Source organism: Pelecanus crispus, chromosome 1 (assembly GCF_030463565.1).
Source record: "Pelecanus crispus isolate bPelCri1 chromosome 1, bPelCri1.pri, whole genome shotgun sequence".
Taxonomy (NCBI): Eukaryota; Metazoa; Chordata; class Aves; order Pelecaniformes; family Pelecanidae; genus Pelecanus; species Pelecanus crispus.
Window position 1 is genome coordinate 154,736,675 of NC_134643.1, and position 19,016 is coordinate 154,755,690.

The 19,016-nt window shown below is 41.7% G+C and overlaps 1 protein-coding gene across 28 annotated transcripts in view; it reads left to right on the forward strand.

Moving 5' to 3' along the window:
• Nucleotides 1-19,016, forward strand: part of MAP4K4 (mitogen-activated protein kinase kinase kinase kinase 4) — a 165,191-nt gene that overhangs the window by 113,428 nt on the left and 32,747 nt on the right. For 15 of the 28 annotated variants that reach the window (XM_075706376.1, XM_075706401.1, XM_075706368.1 and 12 more), the window contains exons 8-15: nt 2,081-2,135; nt 4,550-4,628; nt 6,613-6,788; nt 7,470-7,542; nt 8,004-8,214; nt 15,458-15,619; nt 17,741-17,827; nt 18,497-18,727. In XM_075706376.1, coding sequence (XP_075562491.1) covers nt 2,081-2,135; nt 4,550-4,628; nt 6,613-6,788; nt 7,470-7,542; nt 8,004-8,214; nt 15,458-15,619; nt 17,741-17,827; nt 18,497-18,727 — 1,074 coding nt within the window. The remainder of the gene's footprint in view (nt 1-2,080; nt 2,136-4,549; nt 4,629-6,612; nt 6,789-7,469; nt 7,543-8,003; nt 8,215-15,457; nt 15,620-17,740; nt 17,828-18,496; nt 18,728-19,016) is intronic. The other 13 variants (XM_075706383.1, XM_075706443.1, XM_075706436.1 and 10 more) reach the window with 2 other exon arrangements.

Consider the following 19,016-nt stretch of genomic DNA (forward strand, 5'->3'; position numbering starts at 1 on the left):
CTTTGAGACATAAGGAGAAGGACTTCAGTGTGATGTAGGTGCTCAGACAAGGCAAAAAAGAGTTTGACTGGAAACGCTCGTGTTCTCAATTTGTATAATGATTGTACTTTAAATTGTGTTAGACTATGTCCCAGTTATTGTAGTAACCCAGAACAATGCATTTTAGGTGTTGCCTTAAATAGAACCACCGTCTGGAGAGCCAGTGAAGTACAGAAGGAGCTCTTTAAACCATGTCTATTCCTGATTTCAAGATACATGTACATGTTGATAAAAATTTATCCATCACAACATTTCTCAACAAAGATAATGTTTTACCTAGTTTGCTGCAAACCAAATAGTTAATTACTGAAAAACCATAACTGGCTTGATGGTATTTGCACTGCCCTTAAGAATATTATGTATGTGTATTTAAAGTTAAATTTCTCTAGGGAAAGCATCCTGTAATCTTAGAAGTTCTTCTCAGCTTGCTTTCATGAAAGCACAAGGAAAGCAAAAATGTGAAAATACGCTTTTTAAAAAATCTTCACTTAGACTAATGCAGTTGTTCCAACTTTTAACCAAGAAGGGCAACAAAGATACCAGAAAGCCTGTGATTAAGGCCTTACAATGCATTTTAGAGCTGAATATCCATTATATCAATTTGCTGAGATTGATAGTGGTGTTAGCTATCAGTGTGTTTGTATATGTCTAAATCTATTTAAAAAAAACAGATTATTTGAATTGGTGTTTTTGTACCTTTTGACTAAGGTTGATCAGATTGATCCTATTTCTCTTGATTTAATCGTTTTTTACATCCATCAGCTTGTTGTACTAAAGGTAATGCTTTATATCTTTGCAAATGGAGTTATTAGGAAGGAAGGGTGGCTATTAAATGATGTAATAAAGGAGAAAAACTCTCTGCAATATTTATTAATGCAGTACTGATGTAAAAAATAACTCTTCTTGCCTCTGAAAACACCTGTTTATTGTTCCTGGTGGAGCCTGTAGGGCTCTCACCCCCAAAAAATTCATGGTTGAAAGATTTTGTGAGATCATGAGGCTGTGCAGTTTAGCTTAAATGGCTGGACTGGATCAAGAGAAAAGATTGCCTTGCTAGGTCTGAAAATGCAATCATTAGAAATGCTTCTCTGCTTGTAGTACAAGAAGAGCTTATTTGCTCGTTAGTTTTTACTAATTTTTTAAAAAGTCGTTATTGTGACCAGAAATGAGGACTGCTTTGCTGAAGAACAGCTCTCTTTCAGCAGCCTCCTCCAGTCTTTTGCCCCTTAAGCTGCGGCAGTCTCTGGAGTTGGTTCCTCGCCAAGACTCTTCCAGCTCTTGCCTGTGTGGGACCCTCCTGGCGCTTGCCCACGCTCTCCCTAGTCAGGGGCGCTGGCCAGAGGTGGGATCTTGAGAGGCTCCCACTGAAGGACTCTTGTTCCCTAACATTTCAAGCAAAGCTGAGATGGTAGGGGAGGAACGTTTGCTTTGGCTCCAAGCAATGTGTCCAACAGAGGCTTCTTGCAAGTTTAGCAGTGATGGCAATTCCCCTAGATAAAACTATTATTTGATTATTGGGACTAGAAGAAAGTTCAGGTCTGGATGTATTCCACTAATCTGTATTTGTTTGTTTATTTTCTGGTTTAGACACTGAAAAACACCTGCCAGGTTTGGTTTCTTTTACCCCGCAGTCTTCATATCTCCATCTCTTGTTTTGGGGGAACGGGTACAGTGTTTTCTGTGAATCTACCACAGGGAAATGTTCAGTCCTTTGTAAACAAGGATTGAAAATTTCATAGACTTAGCTTTGGGGCCAGTGTATTTTTCATTGTCCTAATGTGAATATATATTTTTATGTATTATTAGAAAAGGTTGTTTGCGTACTCTGTATGAATACATGCGTGCATTTGTGTATATATATGTCTCTGTTATAGAAGTAGGATTTTATGATAATGTTACCAAAAAACCGTAGCTTATATTACTTAAATAGCCTTGGTATTTGGTTTCAGTCTCACCTACAGGGCCTCTGTAAATAGTACTGTCTTACTGTCTGAATGGGTAGATCCACCTACTAACATATGGTCTCTCTCTTTTTATGCAGAGTGACCTTTGGTCATGCGGCATTACAGCCATAGAGATGGCAGAAGGAGCTCCCCGTAAGTGATACGTGTGCTTCTCCAGTGGGCTGATTAAGACTGAAATGTATACTTGGGAGATGCTGGTTGTAATCTAAGCCTAGTTTTGAGGTTTCTGAAAGTATCCTCATGTTATTTCTGTTCTCTTTGGTTTTGCCTGCCCTATAAATATAAAATCCCATAAATAGCAATGCTTTTGATAAAGATAGGATTGTGTTTAAGCAATACAGTGCAGACTGCAGTAATTTAATTTCTATAGCAGGAATATTTGGAAGCTAATTGAGCTGCAGACTTCCTTCCTATGGGTAGTATATTGTGTTTTGGAGTTGTGTCCCAGTTTGTGTATGGCCTGGCCTGGGATGCTGAAACCTCAGCCGGGGAGAGGTGCAGTGGGGCCTCAAGAAATCCGACCTTAATGAAAAAAGCATCTGTAGCAATTGTTTCTGTGTCGGCTTTCTGTCGGTCTAGGTAATGCTAACATTGCTTCTCCTTTTGTTTCCACTCGTTCGTGGGTGGTGTTGATCTTCCTTAGCAGTGGCATGATTTAAACTGTAAATCCATTTTCAGCACAGAATATTGAACTTAATGCTCCCTGCTTGAGAATACTCATCAGCTGATATGGGTAGTTTTGAGACAGAAACCTGGAAACCAAAAATGCAGAACTTTTTATAGCTTATTTTCCCCCTCACATACTTACTCTTTCTAAATATCAAGGCAAACAGCAGATAGGTGCAAGGAAGACAGGATTTAAAAATAAAAGAAATTAGGCATGATGTTTTGGCTTTCAGTGGTAATTTTTATGAAAATCCGTATTGAACTAGCAAATACGCTTACCCTCAACCCCACCTGGAGCTCTGTTTTTAAAAAATAACAGCCTAAGGTACCTAAAAGTGAGTTAATTACGTTTTTTTACACATAAACAACCACCACACCACAGCCCAGCTTGAAACCTCTGTCTTTGAAATAATCATGTTGAAATTAAGTATTGATATTTTCCTAGCTAAAAAATGGTCATTTCATTATAGCTGCTGTCTGATTTTTGTTGTTGTTAATGTAAAATTTATAAATCGAAGAACAATGCTCTTGTTTTGATTCATGTTTTAGGAGGTCTGATGGTTTGGGGTTTTTTTTTCCCCTCCTAACTGCACGTTTGCATGAATGCCCATGTGAGAGCTGCTCCCAGGACACCTCAGACAGCACTGTATTAACAGCATTTGAGCTACCACTTGACCTCCTTTTTGCTGTACCTTTTTGTTCAGTGCATTGGGTTGCCCAGGTGGCTTTCAATTAAAAGCTGTGTGTGTGGGTTTTGTAAGCCTGGAATTGGACAATAATATTTTTTTCATTTCCAAACCGAAGCAGAGCTTAGTCCCTTTTTGTAAAAGCAGAAGAGAGGCATTTGAGTGGTTAGCAAAGATCCAACGTAAATGCTGAACAGCTCTTGCCTTGGTCTGTCCTCTGGCATGTGGGCTCTGCCTCCTCTTTCAGCTGCGGCTGAAGGGCCCATCTCTAAGCTTGGTGGTCTGGTGGGGTCCACAGGCATCCAAGGGCATCCAAGGGGCTTCTCTGCCAAGATTGTGGCCCCTTATTTCTGCATCCAGAATCCTCTTCACATCAGTCTGTTTCTCCTGAATTTCTGCTGTGTGGAAAATGTTACCTCTTCCTGCGGTGATCGTTCAGGCTGAGACTGATGGTGCAAGAGGTCAAGCATAGGAATATGGTAAAAACAGAGTATTTGCTTCTAGCATCCTTTCTTGGGCAGCCTCCCTCCCTGCTCCTTTGTTTCCCTGCATTGGCTCTGCTGTGGTCCTTTTGCTCTGGAGGAGGAGGAAAGGCTGTCCTTAATGGACTCCCACTAAGTGTCTGCTGAAACCAAGGGTACTTCTTTTGACAGAAGTCGTAGGCTTGCATTTTGGTTCTGCAGGGAATCCTTTTTTTGATACAGACCCTCCATGCTTCAAAGCCATCAGGGCTTGGAATAGAGAAAAGCTCCAAGTCTGGAGAGAAGGAGGAGGCATCCTGCTTTAATTGCCTGCATAGTGGGAGAGGAGGGCAGGTGGAGTGAAGTTTGTTTGAGACAGTAACTGTGTCATTCTTCCCTTCACCATCATCTTCTCCCTGTATTTTATTGACCGGAACATAAGTTATATGACTTGGGGCTGGAGGAGGGCTGCACATAGAAGTTCCCATCATGGTTGAGTCTGAAGGTTAATAAATGCCTCGATCTCCTTCTCTTTTTGGGGCCACCCTTGGCACATTGAGCTGTGGAATTGTCATTTCAGGCTAATTCCATTTAGTTGTGTTGCTGTCCGCATCTGCTGCATGGGCAGTCAGGACAGTGGGATTGGTTGGGGAAGCTGAAGCTGTGGTATTGACAGAGAGCAACTAAACCAACATTTCTACGTTCCTGTTTGGTTTTGTTTTCTTTCCTTCAGCGCTTTGTGACATGCATCCCATGAGGGCACTCTTTCTGATACCCAGGAACCCTCCCCCACGGTTAAAATCCAAGAAATGGTATGTATTAGTTTTATCTTGTTTGTAGCCCTTTCTGTAGCATGATGTTTTCTTGTGTCTCATCACATGCTGTTTTGTTACTGCTTCCACAGAACTGTAAAGCAATTTAAGTTAGGAAAAATCACCCTGTTGTTATCTTCTGTGCCACTGAATCAAAGCACAAAATAAAAAGCGTCCGTTGTTTATTTAGTTCTGTTTGTCCTAGGGAAATTTTATCTCGAATTGTGTGAAAATAAAAACCAAGGTTTTTTTCTTGACAAAGCGGCGTCTGCATTAAGGTGACAAATGGATCCATATTTTAAAAAATAAACTCCCACAGCACTCTTAATATGCAGTATGTTTTCTCAGATGTATCGTAACACAGAAACAGAACAGTACTATAGTGTTCTAGTTGCTAAGTTGAAAGGAGCTATTAAAACTAATGAAGGCTTTTACTATAATTATTGTAAACGATTGGAACTGAGTGTGCACTTCTTGCCAGCCTGGAAGAATCCATTAGTATCGGAGGATTTCCTCGCGGTTACTGGTTACAACTGGCGCGTATGAAACAAAAAACCTCCCTAGAAACAGGTTTTGTATAGATTGAATGTGATCAAAGGATGCTGTGATCCTGTCAAAATAATGAAGTGATTTGACTGCCTATTCAATATCAATATAATATAAACTTGGCTTGCTTGCTGGGCTTGGTCTTTGCCTACATTGACTTTTTTATGCACTTGTACTGTCAAGGCATCCCTCTCCCTCTCTCATTCATGCTTTCTGCATGTTAAAGGAAAAGAGATGCATATACAGTATTTGCATAGGCCTTTCAATAACCTTTTTACTTAGAATAATAACAACATTTAAGGCTTGAGGAATAAAAAAACCCAGCAAAGTTACCTTGAATTCAGCCTCTCAGATTGCAGTAGGAAAGTGAAGCGATGGATAGAAACCGTTGTTGTTTTTACACTTAACCATGTAGTGGAGGTGTTTGCTGCCCAAGCACGGGAGCAGGTTGAGAGCACCTGGCAATCAAAAAGTGACTCTGGCCAAAGCCACTGCTGCTGTGACTCAACTGTTTTGATAGTGTGCTTGGTGGCAGATTATGAGAAAATATGCAGTTTTGATTATTTCCATTATTGGTGTTTTGCAAGGCGGCTTGTTTGGTGACTTCTATCTGGAGGGGTCCTCTTTCAAGAGTTCAAATGAAGTACAAATTTAGAAAGGTGGTGCTCGATCTTAGCTAACTCCCATACCCTGTCACTTTATGTGGTGTGCAGGAGGAGCTCAGTTCAGTTCATGCCCTTAAATTGTGTCAGTGAGAATTTGACCCCAAGTGCCTGTGTTGAACAGACAACACTGCTTGACACCTGCCTGTTGTTCTACGAGGATATTTTTGTGTGTGGCTCTTCAGGTAAAAAATAAAATAATCTTGAATTCTGGCAGACCTATCTCAGTGAGCCCAGGTGCCTACAAAAGCAGCGCAGCGCTGCTTGTGTCAGGGGAATGTTGGCCGCAGTTCTTGCGGCTTTCGGTACGGCTGTTCTGAAGCAGATGTGCCCTTAGATAGCATGGGCAGGTGGAGACACACCAGAGCTGCCCTGCCTGTGCTCCAAGCAAGCTGGATGCTACCCAGCTCTGGTCCAGAAGTAGCAGAGCTGGGTTTGCATGATTTGCCTTCACTAATAGATCCTGCCTTTCGGGGCAGTTATGCCTGTGAAAGAGGGCACATTACTGTGAGGCTGTGCCTAAGCACTGCAGGTATGTTGGTGTTGCCCTGTGTCCATCCAGCCCTGTGTCCGTCTAGCCCAGTGCTCAGCTGGAGCACACTCAGCTCTGTTTAGGAGGCACACTTGCAGACAGCACTTGTACCATCTTCTGGGACATGATGCATTTTGAGGAAAGGAATTGGACTTTGAGGCAGAACAGAAAAAATGTTTGAGCTGAGTTTTACCTGTGATCTTGTTTTGTTTTGGTTTTTTTCCCCCCCTCCCTGCTTTCTCAGGTCAAAAAAGTTTTTCAGCTTTATAGAAGGTTGTCTAGTGAAGAATTACATGCAGCGACCTTCTACAGAACAACTCTTGAAACATCCCTTTATACGTGACCAACCAAATGAAAGGCAAGTCCGAATCCAGCTTAAGGACCATATAGACAGGACCAGGAAGAAGAGAGGAGAGAAAGGTATGCAGCTTCTAAAAATCAAGTATTGCAGCTTGTTAAAAATACATATTTTTGTCCTGCTTTCCATTCTAAATCCCCACCCCTAGAAAAGCTCCAAACAACCAAAACCCTTGGAAGGTTCTTTTTTAATTCATATTTTGACTATCAGCAGGCTTTTAGGTTTTGTTCTGTCCTCTACAGAGAGAATATCAGTTTCAGGTGTCTTATTTTCAGATAAAATTACTCGCTTCTGGGCCAGTGTCTCTTCCATAAAAGCATTAAACAGTTTAGCAGGATATTGGCATATATGCCTCTCCCTTTTTTGGTCTGTGGTAGGTTCATTCCTGGAATGGTGCCATAAATCAGACTTGCAGGAAATAACCCATCACAAGAGCTATGGAGCAAATGTCTTGGGCAGTCTGTTCTCTTTATTCAGGTGGTGCCAAGGTTCTCCAGGTGTCTTGTCTTGCATATAAAACCTGGTGTCATTCAGGGAATTTGCTGAAAGTCTGCTGCAAAGCACTGTGCTGCTTTACAAGTGTGGGAAGATGGGCTTGTATATGTAGAATGAGTTCTAGGGTCTGCGATAGATCTTCTCACTGAAGGGAAATAGGAACCGGTTCACTAAGGTGCTACTGCAACTCCCCACTGTCCTAAAATTAAAGATAAGCACTATCTAGGCCTTTGTTTCTTTCCCATTAGATGAGACGGAGTATGAATATAGTGGAAGTGAGGAAGAAGAGGAGGAAGTGCCTGAACAAGAAGGAGAGCCCAGGTAATAACTGCTTTTGGGAGAGCTCTAGGCAGTCCATGCCGAGTAAGTCTAAAGGTCTGTGACTATAAATCAGGAGCACGCTAAATTTCTGTCTCTTACTAAGTGCACGCACAAACCACCCAAAGGGTTTGAATACCTATTCTGTGACCGCTAAAGGTTTTAAAGCTCCCCCTCACATGGCTTAGAGCCAGCGAGCTCTGGATGGAGGGAGACTTATGGCAAATACGATTGGTCAGGGGCTCCACAGTGTCAGAGTTGGTCCTTATTTTGCTTGGCCTCATTTCGCGCCTTCCACTGAGAGCGAGTATTTGACATGCATCCAGTGTCTTCGCTCCGAAAGAAACAAGATGAAAATTTAACATCATGCTATATTTTATTAATGTTCCCCAGCTTTGGGAAAGGTATTTAATGGCCCATCAAGGCTTTATTGTACAGGAGGCTTTAACTTCCTCTTGTTGCAGTTCCATTGTCAATGTGCCTGGAGAATCAACTCTCCGACGTGATTTCCTGAGACTACAGCAGGAAAACAAGGAACGGTCCGAGGCCCTTCGGAGACAGCAACTGCTGCAGGAGCAGCAGCTCCGTGAGCAGGAGGAGTACAAGAGGCAGCTGCTGGCAGAGAGGCAGAAGCGCATTGAGCAGCAGAAGGAGCAAAGGAGGCGGCTAGAAGAGGTAGAGACAGGAGGCTGGAGCCTGGGGGGCAAAAAATACCCTCTTCTGCTTGCATTTCCCATTCCCGTGCCCATTTAAAAAGAGTTCCCTGTAGCCCCAGCACACCTCAGGAAAGAAAACAACATGTGCAAATCCACTGGCAAACGTAGAGCAAAGCACTTAAATCCATGTCTGGCTACTTGAATATGAGCCATCTTCCAAAGCATTTGAATATCCAGCAGCTCCTATGGAGGCCACAGGAGCGAAAGCTGGGTTGTTTGAAGGTATTTGGGGGGAGGCTGTGTCTTGGTCTCTGTTCCAAAGACGAAGCAACATGTCTAGACTTTAGGTAGCTGTAAAGAAAGGGAGACATTAATTATTCCCAGATGGATTTTTTTTCTCAAGATTACTTTTTTGGGGCCATGACATGCTTCAGATTTCCCTTTAAAGCTTTCTCAAACATCTCTGTTTGGCACTCATTCATGGTAGGTAGAAGCCTATTTTTTTATGTATTACTCTCTCATGCATAGTAGCATGATGACTAAAAACCACTTAGATTTATAAATATGATTTATAAATCAGTGTTTAAATTATAATTCTGCAAAAATTACAAATATGTAAATCATACTTTTGTGATATGGTAAGTATGCAATTTGCATACACTACCCAAAGATAAAAGAAAATTATGTACATGTACAATATTGTTCTGTCATACTTTTCACCTCCTAGGATCTTGTGTGTGTTTATGTATATGTAGATGGAATATGCAGTGTGAGCTTCAGAGGTAGGAGAATTTCAAAACAGTTCTTCAGGACAGAGCTGGGTATGACACCGAGCTGAAGTGAAACCAATTCTCTGGCTCCTCAGGAAGTGCAGGGTCAAATTCCAGTTGTCCTTAAATGACCTCTTGCTTGAGTTGCTGTTTCAAATGTTCACTTAGCAATGATGGAAAAACTACACCCAGTCTGGTTTTCCAAATCCTGGTACTGTTTAATGAGGATGCAACCAGAACCAAATGTTGATTTGCATTCTGTGACGTGTTTACAAAATTCCAAATAGCTTTCCAGGTCACATTATGCTCCTTATCCCTCTTTTTCAATGTGCAAGTGAGTTTAGTGCTGCTGTAAAGGAGGGATTGGTAGCAAAGACTCAGCCACACGTGAAGCCAGGAGGAGGGACACGGGGGAGGCATATAAACTCCATTTCTCTTCTGTTTCTTCCCCACCCTTCTGAGATCGCCAATATAAACATCGTAGCTCTTCCAACTGTTTTTAGACTCTGGCTCTGTAGCGATTTTGTGGGGGAAGCACATAATAAAAAGAGGCTAGGAAAATATGAAAACAAAATACTTTATTGATATTGTCAAAGGTGGGCAAAAGTTGACTGCTTAGCCTCTAAAATTTTTCTTGGTATGGTAGTCAATGAGCTCTTTTAAATGCTCTTTAATCTCTAAGGTTCTGCAGGCGGTACTTTTTTGGCAAGAAAGGGGGTTACGATTAAATTATCTAGGTCATTTAACTTTAGTAATCAGTGCAACCTTTAAAATCTGGAATTTCTTTTTAAAATAAAGGAGTTGCTGCTGCTAGTAATAGAAGCAAAAGCAATGCACCTCTTACCTGCACAGGGTTGAACTTTTTGGGGATGTTGCAGGAATCATAATTTAATGAGCAATTAAAAAGAAAAGGCAGTTACCTGAAAGTTATGTTTAATCAGTCCTGCTTTTTCAAATACAAAACAGAACTAACAACTTTAGCAACCACAAGACAGCATGTAACGTAGGTTGATGTATTACTGAATAAGGTTACACAGTAAACCATGTAAAGTTTGTAAGAGAAAAGCTTTTACCTTTTATTGACTCTGTAACCTCAGCCTGGTTCCCTTAGAAACATGAATACGAATTACGAGCTATGAAGGGTTCCTTTTGCAGGTGATGGGGCAGGCGTATTGTTCTTAAAGTAAATTAAGAAAAGGGCTCACACTGAGTTTTCAAAAAAAACCCCACTTAGTTTGTTGGATCTTGTGTTGGAAAATTCTGTGATCCCAAGTGATTTTTAACAAACAGCGAAAACAAGCTCTTTAAGATGGGGGAAGGGTGGTAGACACATATTTAGATAAACATCAGTGTTGTGACACAATTGAAGGCCAAAATATTGAAATGCTGTCGCTTTGTCCTTAACTCACCCCCCTGTTTTGATGAAGCCAGTAAACAATGAAAAACTTGGTAATGTGAGTTAAGATTAATGTCAGGCATTGAATCCGTGGGCTTCCACCAGTTTGTTGACATTTTTACCAAGCCTTGCTTTCTTGTAATTTTTCCTTGGGTAGAGTAAGTGTGTGTTTGGGTATACCTGTTTGACATTCTTTGTGAGGAATTTTATGCATTAGATAATCTCCCTGGACAAGTTGCTTATACTTCCCCCTGCTCCTCCCCTCCCCAGCTTCCTAAATGAAAATTGAGGGCATGTTCTTACAATACTGGCACAGAGCCTAGACAGTTTTGACCGAGACTGCAACAGGAACGGTGTTCAGGACATCTGCCAAAAACTGTAATTCTCAGCAGTATTAGAGAAAAGATTACTTTTTAAAAGGCATATAGGTGACTTCTAAAACTTATTGTTGCAGGAACCTTATAATTTGTGTATTACTTAGGAGGTGAAAATTATATGTGGTCAAAGTGCAGATAATTATCTGAAACATCTTGGGGAGGGGATTACTTGTGTCGTGTGTCATCCCTCCCTTCATCCTGTCCCGTCCCCCCCCCTTTAAAAAATCGTATAAAGATAGTTGCATAAATACAGCTATATGTCATGTAAGTGTTTAGATGGTTAAAACAAGAAAGCCTAGCTGTTCTAGGCTGTTCTGACATGGGTCTATGTTTCTGTTCAGCAGCGTGGAGACACCAGTGCTCAGTGTGATGGGTATGGAAAGGCATTTGCATTTGTATTTTCAAATTTCAATTTCAAATTTCAAAACTTTGCAAAACTGACTCTGGTTTGGGAAATTCAGAATTAGCCATGGTGGAATCCCATTCTGCGTGGACCTCCACAGTTCAGGATAACTTAATTAAATGATGTCTCTATCCCTGGTTATGAGAAACTAAGATGGATATTTTTGAAGTGGTATGTTATAGCTCCGTTGGCAAGTAGTACAGTCCAGTAGAAGCAGATTTGTGGAGCACAATAATTAAAGTGCTGAGGACCCAAAGACTTCACTCCATATGTTTGAAGACAGGAGGAATTTCTTTGGATTAGCTGAGGTCTAGACTGCGTGCCTGCTTGTGGTTGGAGTGCATCTGCCTTTTTAATTTCATCCAAAAGGAGTGGTTGGCACTCCAAGACATCTTCAAAATACGAAACAAAACCTGGTAAGTGGAGATGATTGGATGATTCACTTCAAAAGAGCACTACTGATCTGAACCAAGATGCTAATGTAGGTGTACCTGCAGGTGATTTTTGCCAGGGCTTTGTTTCTTTTACGGAAGGGGAGATTATTCGTATCTACTTAATTTGAATTGTTGTAGTTTGGATTGGTACTGAGTAAGAAGTTCTACTTCTGCTTTATCTCTAGTGCGGGCAAACCAAAAGTCTCTATTAATCTTTCCAATCCTCTTCCTAAGTTGGTAACAGGCTACCTAATTCTTTGCGAAAGAAATCATTAATGTATGTATTTATCAACCTTCATCTGAATATAAGACAGTAATAATATTTTATGAATATAAAATTAGAGGATCTATCTTCAGCATTTCACTGTATGAAGGAGGTCCTGAATTCGTTGGTATACACCAACTGCATGTGTAGTTGCATTGCCCCCTCCTGGTCAGTCATGCTCTACTGCATGGTCTTCCAGTTTGGAGATGTTGGGTACCATTACGAGATCATCATTAATGCACCTTAAAACTGGACAAGGAGACAGAGTATTGACACTGTATGTTCTGTTTGGGTTTTTTGTTGTTGGCATAGTAAATGCCAATTTTGTGAAATGCAGAAATTTGAGGCAATATGGGCTCTATCAAAATTCTGTTTTGGCATCTCTGAAATTTCTTTGAAGAGTTGCTGCCCTTACCTTCTGGTTAACATTTAGCTCCTTGAAAATAAGCTTTTCATCTGACATGTGCAAGAAAGTTGGTAATACCATATCCAAATAAAGATCTGGATATGCATCCATAATTTCAGGGAATACAGATCTGTATCTGCTATCTATTGGGCATGTACAGGAACCGTGTTATTACATCAGACCTTTTTTGCAGTGTGTGGTAAGAATTACAATATCTGACAATCAGACTTATTAAATTCAGAAGTTGAAGTTTTCAAAACAGAACATGGTGACCAGGGTCTTAGTGTGTCCTCATGGAAGAGTTGCTGGAGGCAGTCAGGAAGGTGACCTTGTGCCGACAGAAGGATGGTAGGAAGTCAGCTAAAGGGCTAATTCTGAAGCCAGCTTGGGTCAACGACGACTTGCCACTGACCAGCTTTGCCATCACTTTGCCAAGATGTAGACTAGGACCTGAGAGATGCTTGTCACTGTAGGTTTCCTTTCCCTGGGCTTGTTAAAACTAAATTCCACTTTGTCAGTGGGCAGCACTTTGATGCTCAGGTTTCAAAGGCCATGTGCAAAGGAAGTGAAACCTTTCTCTTACAGCTAGGGCTGGGAATAAGCGGATTGTGTGGGGTGTTTCTGCAGGCTCTTGCAGTGCCGGGTGCCTCCCTTCCCACCCACCTGGCGAGGAGCTGAGGCGTCTGACGGGAAGGCACAAGTGATGCTGAGAAACCCCATCTCTCTCTGTACTTTGGTGTACAGACAGTAGCACATTTGTGCTTTGGGAGATTTGACTTAAACGTACCCTGATGGCAGAGAATCCTTTTTCTTTTTTTTTCCTTCTTTTGCTGGGTAATAAATATCTACTATCAGCGCTGAGCTAGCAATCTGGCTGTCTTTTAACAGCTGATTCTGTTTATTTCATGATGCCTTGGAAAATCAGCTCTCATAGTCAATTTGGAACTTATTTTTCTCATATTAAGTTCAGTTATTTATAATTATGGCTGAATACTTCTCCATTGATTCAAGAAGCGATGAATTGGTTTCATCTGAAAGACCTAGGCTCTGTCCATCTTCCTTGTAGTGAGAATGATGCCATCCCAAGATCTGCAATATATCCACTTAACAATGTCAACACACTATAGTTAGACAGACAGGCTTCATATGTTTAAGAAGTGTTTGAGTTGATAAATGCGCATATTAACCAGTCAGCAGTGTGCTGTCTCTTGCATCCTCAGGGCAACAGAATTACTGTGTTTCACATCTTAGTTTTCTTAAACAAAGAGCCTGTCAGACTTGATTGGCCAAGAGGCACCTGAATATATTGACTTAAATATAGAAATTGTTTGACACAGATGTGTATATTCAGGAATAAAAGTGCCTACTTAATCCTTTTACAGTGCTGAAAAAATGAAGGAGGGAGAGCAGTGAAAGCTATGAAATGCACCGTGTGCCGTAGCTGCCTTGCAGCACTTTTGTTATTTTTGTATCTACATTCATTGAAGAGAGCTTGCTGAAGCAAGAGGGAAAAGGCTGGTAGATGCATTTAGTTAGGAGAGGAGATGCAAGAGCAAGGAAGCTGTGTTTCTGAGAAGATACAGAATATGGGGGGGGAGAAAAGAGCTTATGTCTTATGGCACAGGAAGGTGGTAGTGAACCCAGGATGACGCTGTGGGCCAGGAAGGAAGATGTCATAGTTACAGAGTGGATGTATTTGAGCAGTGGTTGTCAAGAACGTTGCATCTTCCCCAAAACTGCAGCTAGTTAAAGAGAGTCGGAAAGCAGTCTGTTTTCTTTAAGTACTACTAATTATTAACCATCTTTTTTCCCCCAATGTTTCTTCTCCACTGCCATGTCAGTATCGATTCCAGAAGATGGAAAAGGCTGTTGAGCTTTCAACTGCTTTGTAGTCATGTTCATCCCATGAAGTAACGCAGGGAGTGCAGATTGTCCTTTGCTTGTTCACTTGAGCACAACTGTGAAACGCACACCAGTAACTGGATTTGTGAACCCAAATAAAAGATTAGTTTGAGTGCTCTTGCAAGACTACTCGGAGTGCCTTAAGACTGGCCAAATCTGTGGCAGCTTTGCTTCAACAGAAACTGACGATAGTATTAACCTTAACCTAAATGTGAAAAGGAATAACCAATGTCGGTTTCCATTTTGTTCTTGGGATTAAATTTGAGTGTGCTTTTTTTTTGTTTATATTTCTTCTATAATTTTTTAGCCTATTATAGAAATCTGTAATGGAAGTAAATGTTGTTAGAGATATTCCCAGCTGATGGTTGAACAGGAGACAGCTGGGTCTTTTGACACTTAGGCAGTTGTGGGAGGCTGCCTGGGATTTCGAGGTAGGTGGAGTAACTGGATGCTTCTGTAGAAGTGCAGGAAGAGTTGGTCACGACTATATGGGCATTTAAAATGTCTCCTCTGAAGTCACATGTGGTGTTCTATAGACATAAATGAGTCAGTTCATGCTTTCTAGAGCTGTTTTCCAGGTGCTTTTCAGACTTGAGCAGACTTAACAGCACCAGTTGGTATTTGGGTCATGTGTGAAAGCTTATCTATGTAAGTGTAAAAGCTGCGCTCAGCTGTTTTTCCTCTTTTACATATAGGTGCTTTTGATGTTCTGGGAGGGGCTGAGGTGCTGTTGGTCAGCCTTCCTTCTCTCTTAAGCAAAGTTTTGGGCAGTGCATTAAATCAAGCTTGGTTGTTGGGCCAACACCACCAAATTCTCGGCAGACCATGAATTGTGTTAAGAGAGAAGCTACTTACTGAAAGCTCAGATAGTTGTCATTTGAGTTTTAGCTCATTCAGTGGGGCTGATAATTCCCTTCTAGCAACATTTAGATAATGTGTTGAAGTCAAGAAAATTGTCATTTTGATTAAGATTTGAGTTCAGCAGTTGTGGAAAGATTGAGATTCCGGTGTGAGCCTCTCTTGAAGAGCAGCAGTGAGCTTCCACACCTTGGTTGTCAGAAATACGGGACATGACTTTGTGTTTGTGTGTGAAGAAACCAGAGAGAGTAAGCAAAGCTGCTTTTAGGGATAGTTGTGTGCTGGGTATGAGTTAGTTTCCTGGTGGAACACTTGCATAAAATGTTTTGTCACTCAGTTGCAGAGCTTGCCAGTCCTGGTAAATCCCTCTCCTCACAGCAGAAAACAACCCCACCTCTTTCTTTGATAACAACAAAAGTAAAACTTTGTGGTTTCTTTTCCCTTTTTGTAGCAACAAAGAAGAGAACGGGAAGCTCGAAGGCAACAAGAGCGTGAGCAAAGGCGGAGAGAACAGGAAGAAAAGAGACGTCTGGAAGAAATGGAGAGGAGGCGTAAGGAAGAGGAAGAGAGAAGAAGAGCAGAGGAAGAAAAGAGGAGGGTAGAAAGGGAGCAGGTGAGTCCATGATACAGATACATGCGCAATAAGTTTGTTTCTTCTAAATTCTAATTTAGTTTTTTAAAAATTAGTAAGCCTAAAGCAGCTTAGAGGCAACCTAATGCTGATCCTTTCATCTTTGTTGTCTCTGACAGCAAACGCACTAACATGGATCATAGGACTTTATGGAAAATTCTGGCAGCCTCAATATTCCCTCAAAAAAAGCAGTCTTGTTGTGGTACTCATTCTAAATTCAGCTCGTGCCCCTGGGCTTGACTAAAATCCATCAGAATTGGTGAAATCATCACTGGGGCTGAAAATTGTTTCTAGACTTGTCTTGCTGATCAGAGGTTCTTGCAGGACATGCCCCTGTTCAGAAGGCCTCCCAGGGAAGGGCAGCTCTGTTGTGTGTCAGCTTCTGGCACCCGGAATTGGTCAGAGGCTCGTCATAAACTTTGAATATTCTGAAATTGAGATGGAACCTTTGAGCTGCAGAGGGTTTTCCTTCCTAAAACTTAAATATGCAATCTCTCTCTCTTACTCTGTCTATTTAAAATCAGCTCTAATAATGTATGCCAGTTCAGGCAGCAAGTATATCTTAAGTTGCGTCAGTGTGCCCTTAATACATTGAAAAGTACAGGTGAGAAACCTTTTAAACTGTGAAATTCAGCTGCTGTATTTATGCATGAAATCTGCATGTTTTAAAATCCTTTAAAAACTTTAATCAGGGTGATAATCAGGGTAGTAATTACTGTGCATGTACTGCAAAATACTGGTACCAAATAAAGGGCCAAAACTACTGTCCTAGAGGCTGATTGTAAATTTCCCATTAACTTCAGGAATGCTAGTTTTGGCCTGATATACCTTAACTTTTTCTTACATAAAGTCACTGTATTTGAGATCATTGATGATTGTGTTACTGGGGAATTTTACTGTGTTTGTATAAATTTCAAAGATTTTTGAGTCAAAAGGAGAGAAGACTAACCACTGGGAATAAATATATATGGAAAATCTCTAATTACATACAGCACAGCAATTTGCTTTTGGGCAGACACCGGGTATTCCCCCAGCTGCTTTTTAAACTGTTGAAATGCTAATTACGCACAGTGCCGATAATGACAAATGGTTAATTGATGTGGCCAAGCTGAACCACTCTGAATTTTTTTTTTTCTTTTTTTTTTAGAAGAAAAGACATGCCCCCTCTTAGAATTTTTGTTAACCCAAACTATGGCTCAGCCAATGTGCGTAACAGCAGTATAGTGTACCTCATCAGTCTGTCACAAGACTTCCTATAGCTCCCATCACTGTATCACTGATCCATTAATTTCTTTATGCATACACTGTAAATGTGTGCGTGTGCTTGTGTGTGTGCGCATGCACATGTTACATACTTCCATTAATTGCATGATAGGATGTTACCAGCTTGGGTTTGGTGCTTCAGAGTTTGAGTTCTTCTAGGGGGTCAGGTGAAGCAGCGGGTAAACCTCTCAACCTTTTGAGGCTGCAGGTGAAGAGATGGCTAGATCGCAAGAGCAAGCGAGTTTGGTCTAATACCTGTTTCCTGGTGGATGTTTGTTTGTGTCATAACCATCGCATAATTCAGCAAGGCTGGCAGCATCTGCTCAGGAGAAGCTTCTGGTGAGGGCGGCAGGGGAGACAGCAGGGCAGGTCCCAACTGCACTTGGCAGAGTCCCTCTGGGGGAGCTTGCTCCAGGTCTGCCTACACTAAGCCTGGCTCTAGCTGTTGCTAACAGTTCATCGCACCAGTGCAACAAACTAATGTTTAATACAACTTGCATGTGACTTTGTGTTGGCTATGTTGAGTCAGACTTGCTGTGTTTTAACTTTCCAAAACCTTCAAGTGCATTTTGCTGCTTCTTGAAACCACTTCCAAAATACATAAATGAGCTCTGGCCCGTGCTGGCAACATTTGCAGGAGTCCAAATTTCAGAATGGAAGGGGCCAAAATCCGATGCTCAGGAGGCAGGGCTTCCTAAATTGTTCTGCAGGCACTAATCCATCCTGAAGTGCGTTTCTCATTAAAGCTGAACTGGGGAAGTAGCGTGTGGTGTTCCACCCAGGGGGTTCTGATGCATTCCTTTTGAATAAATTTATTGCTGGGTAATTTCTATGTGACAGGAGTATATCAGGCGACAGCTAGAAGAGGAGCAGCGGCACTTGGAAATTCTACAGCAGCAGCTGCTCCAGGAGCAGGCCATGTTACTGGTAAAGCACTGTATCTGTTTTGTTCAGTAGCTATAGGATCCATTTATCCGGCCAGTCCTAGGCTTCCCTCAGTCGGGCACAGCTGCACTGACAGTATGACAACAAAGGAGCTTGATTAAAAGGCCATTTATGCTAGCGTCGTGGGCTGACAGGCACATATGAGAAGTGCTGTATGGTCACACTGCTTTCTGGGCAGTAAGAGGAGGCTTTATGTTAAAGTGGAACAGTTCTGGTGTGGCGGTCGAGTTTCTGAACAGACCTTGGCATTCAGTGAAGAACTAGAGTGCTTATGTTGCAGATCAAAAGCACACATGATATGTAAATCCACCCTGGGATACAATGGCCTAGTGTTGGTCTAAATCATTGTTTTATGAACTTTACACTGGATTTAGTATAAATAACACTTTTTTTTTTTTCCTTTAATAAAAATCAGTTTTGCCATAACTCTCCAATCATGTCAAGCTTAACAGTACACTCTCAACTTTCCCAACACGAGACACACACCATATTGGTCTCACTTAGCTCTTGGTTACACTTTAACAATGAAATAAACAAAACAAAAAAAAAGGCAACAACAACCAGAAAGGTGCATTTTTAATGGGATGGATAGGGACACATCCACCATACAGTTAATGTCATGTCTTGAATTACTCACGCGTTCTCTCAAAGGAATACAGATGGCGAGAGATGGAGGAACACCGACAGGCGGAGCGACTCCAGCGCCAGTTGCAGCAGGAGCAAGCCTACCTCCTGTCGCTGCAGCATGATCACAGGCGGCAGCAGCAACAGCAGCAGCAGCAGCAGCAGCAGCAGCAGCAGCAGCAGCAAGAAAGAAATAAACAAAGCTATCATACCCCTGAGCCAAAATCCCACTATGAGCCTGCTGAAAGAGCGCGTGAGGTAAGTCTTGGTTGCGGGCAGCAATCTGCTACCTGCCTCTCTGCCCCTGCCTGTTGGCATCATCGTGACTGTGATTCTGCTGTAGTACAGTCGGAGGCCAAAGCATCACTTGTAAGGGGCGGGATGTTTTAAAAAGTTGGCTGCTGGTTTCCAAACCCGAGGGATACTTCTGAGTACTTCTGCTGCAATCATTGGAGTTCAGAGTTTTGACATATAAATGGTGGAAAGAAATTCTGGAATGCTGCAGACTGAGGGGACCTGATTTTGGAAGCATCATGTCAGGAAGTTA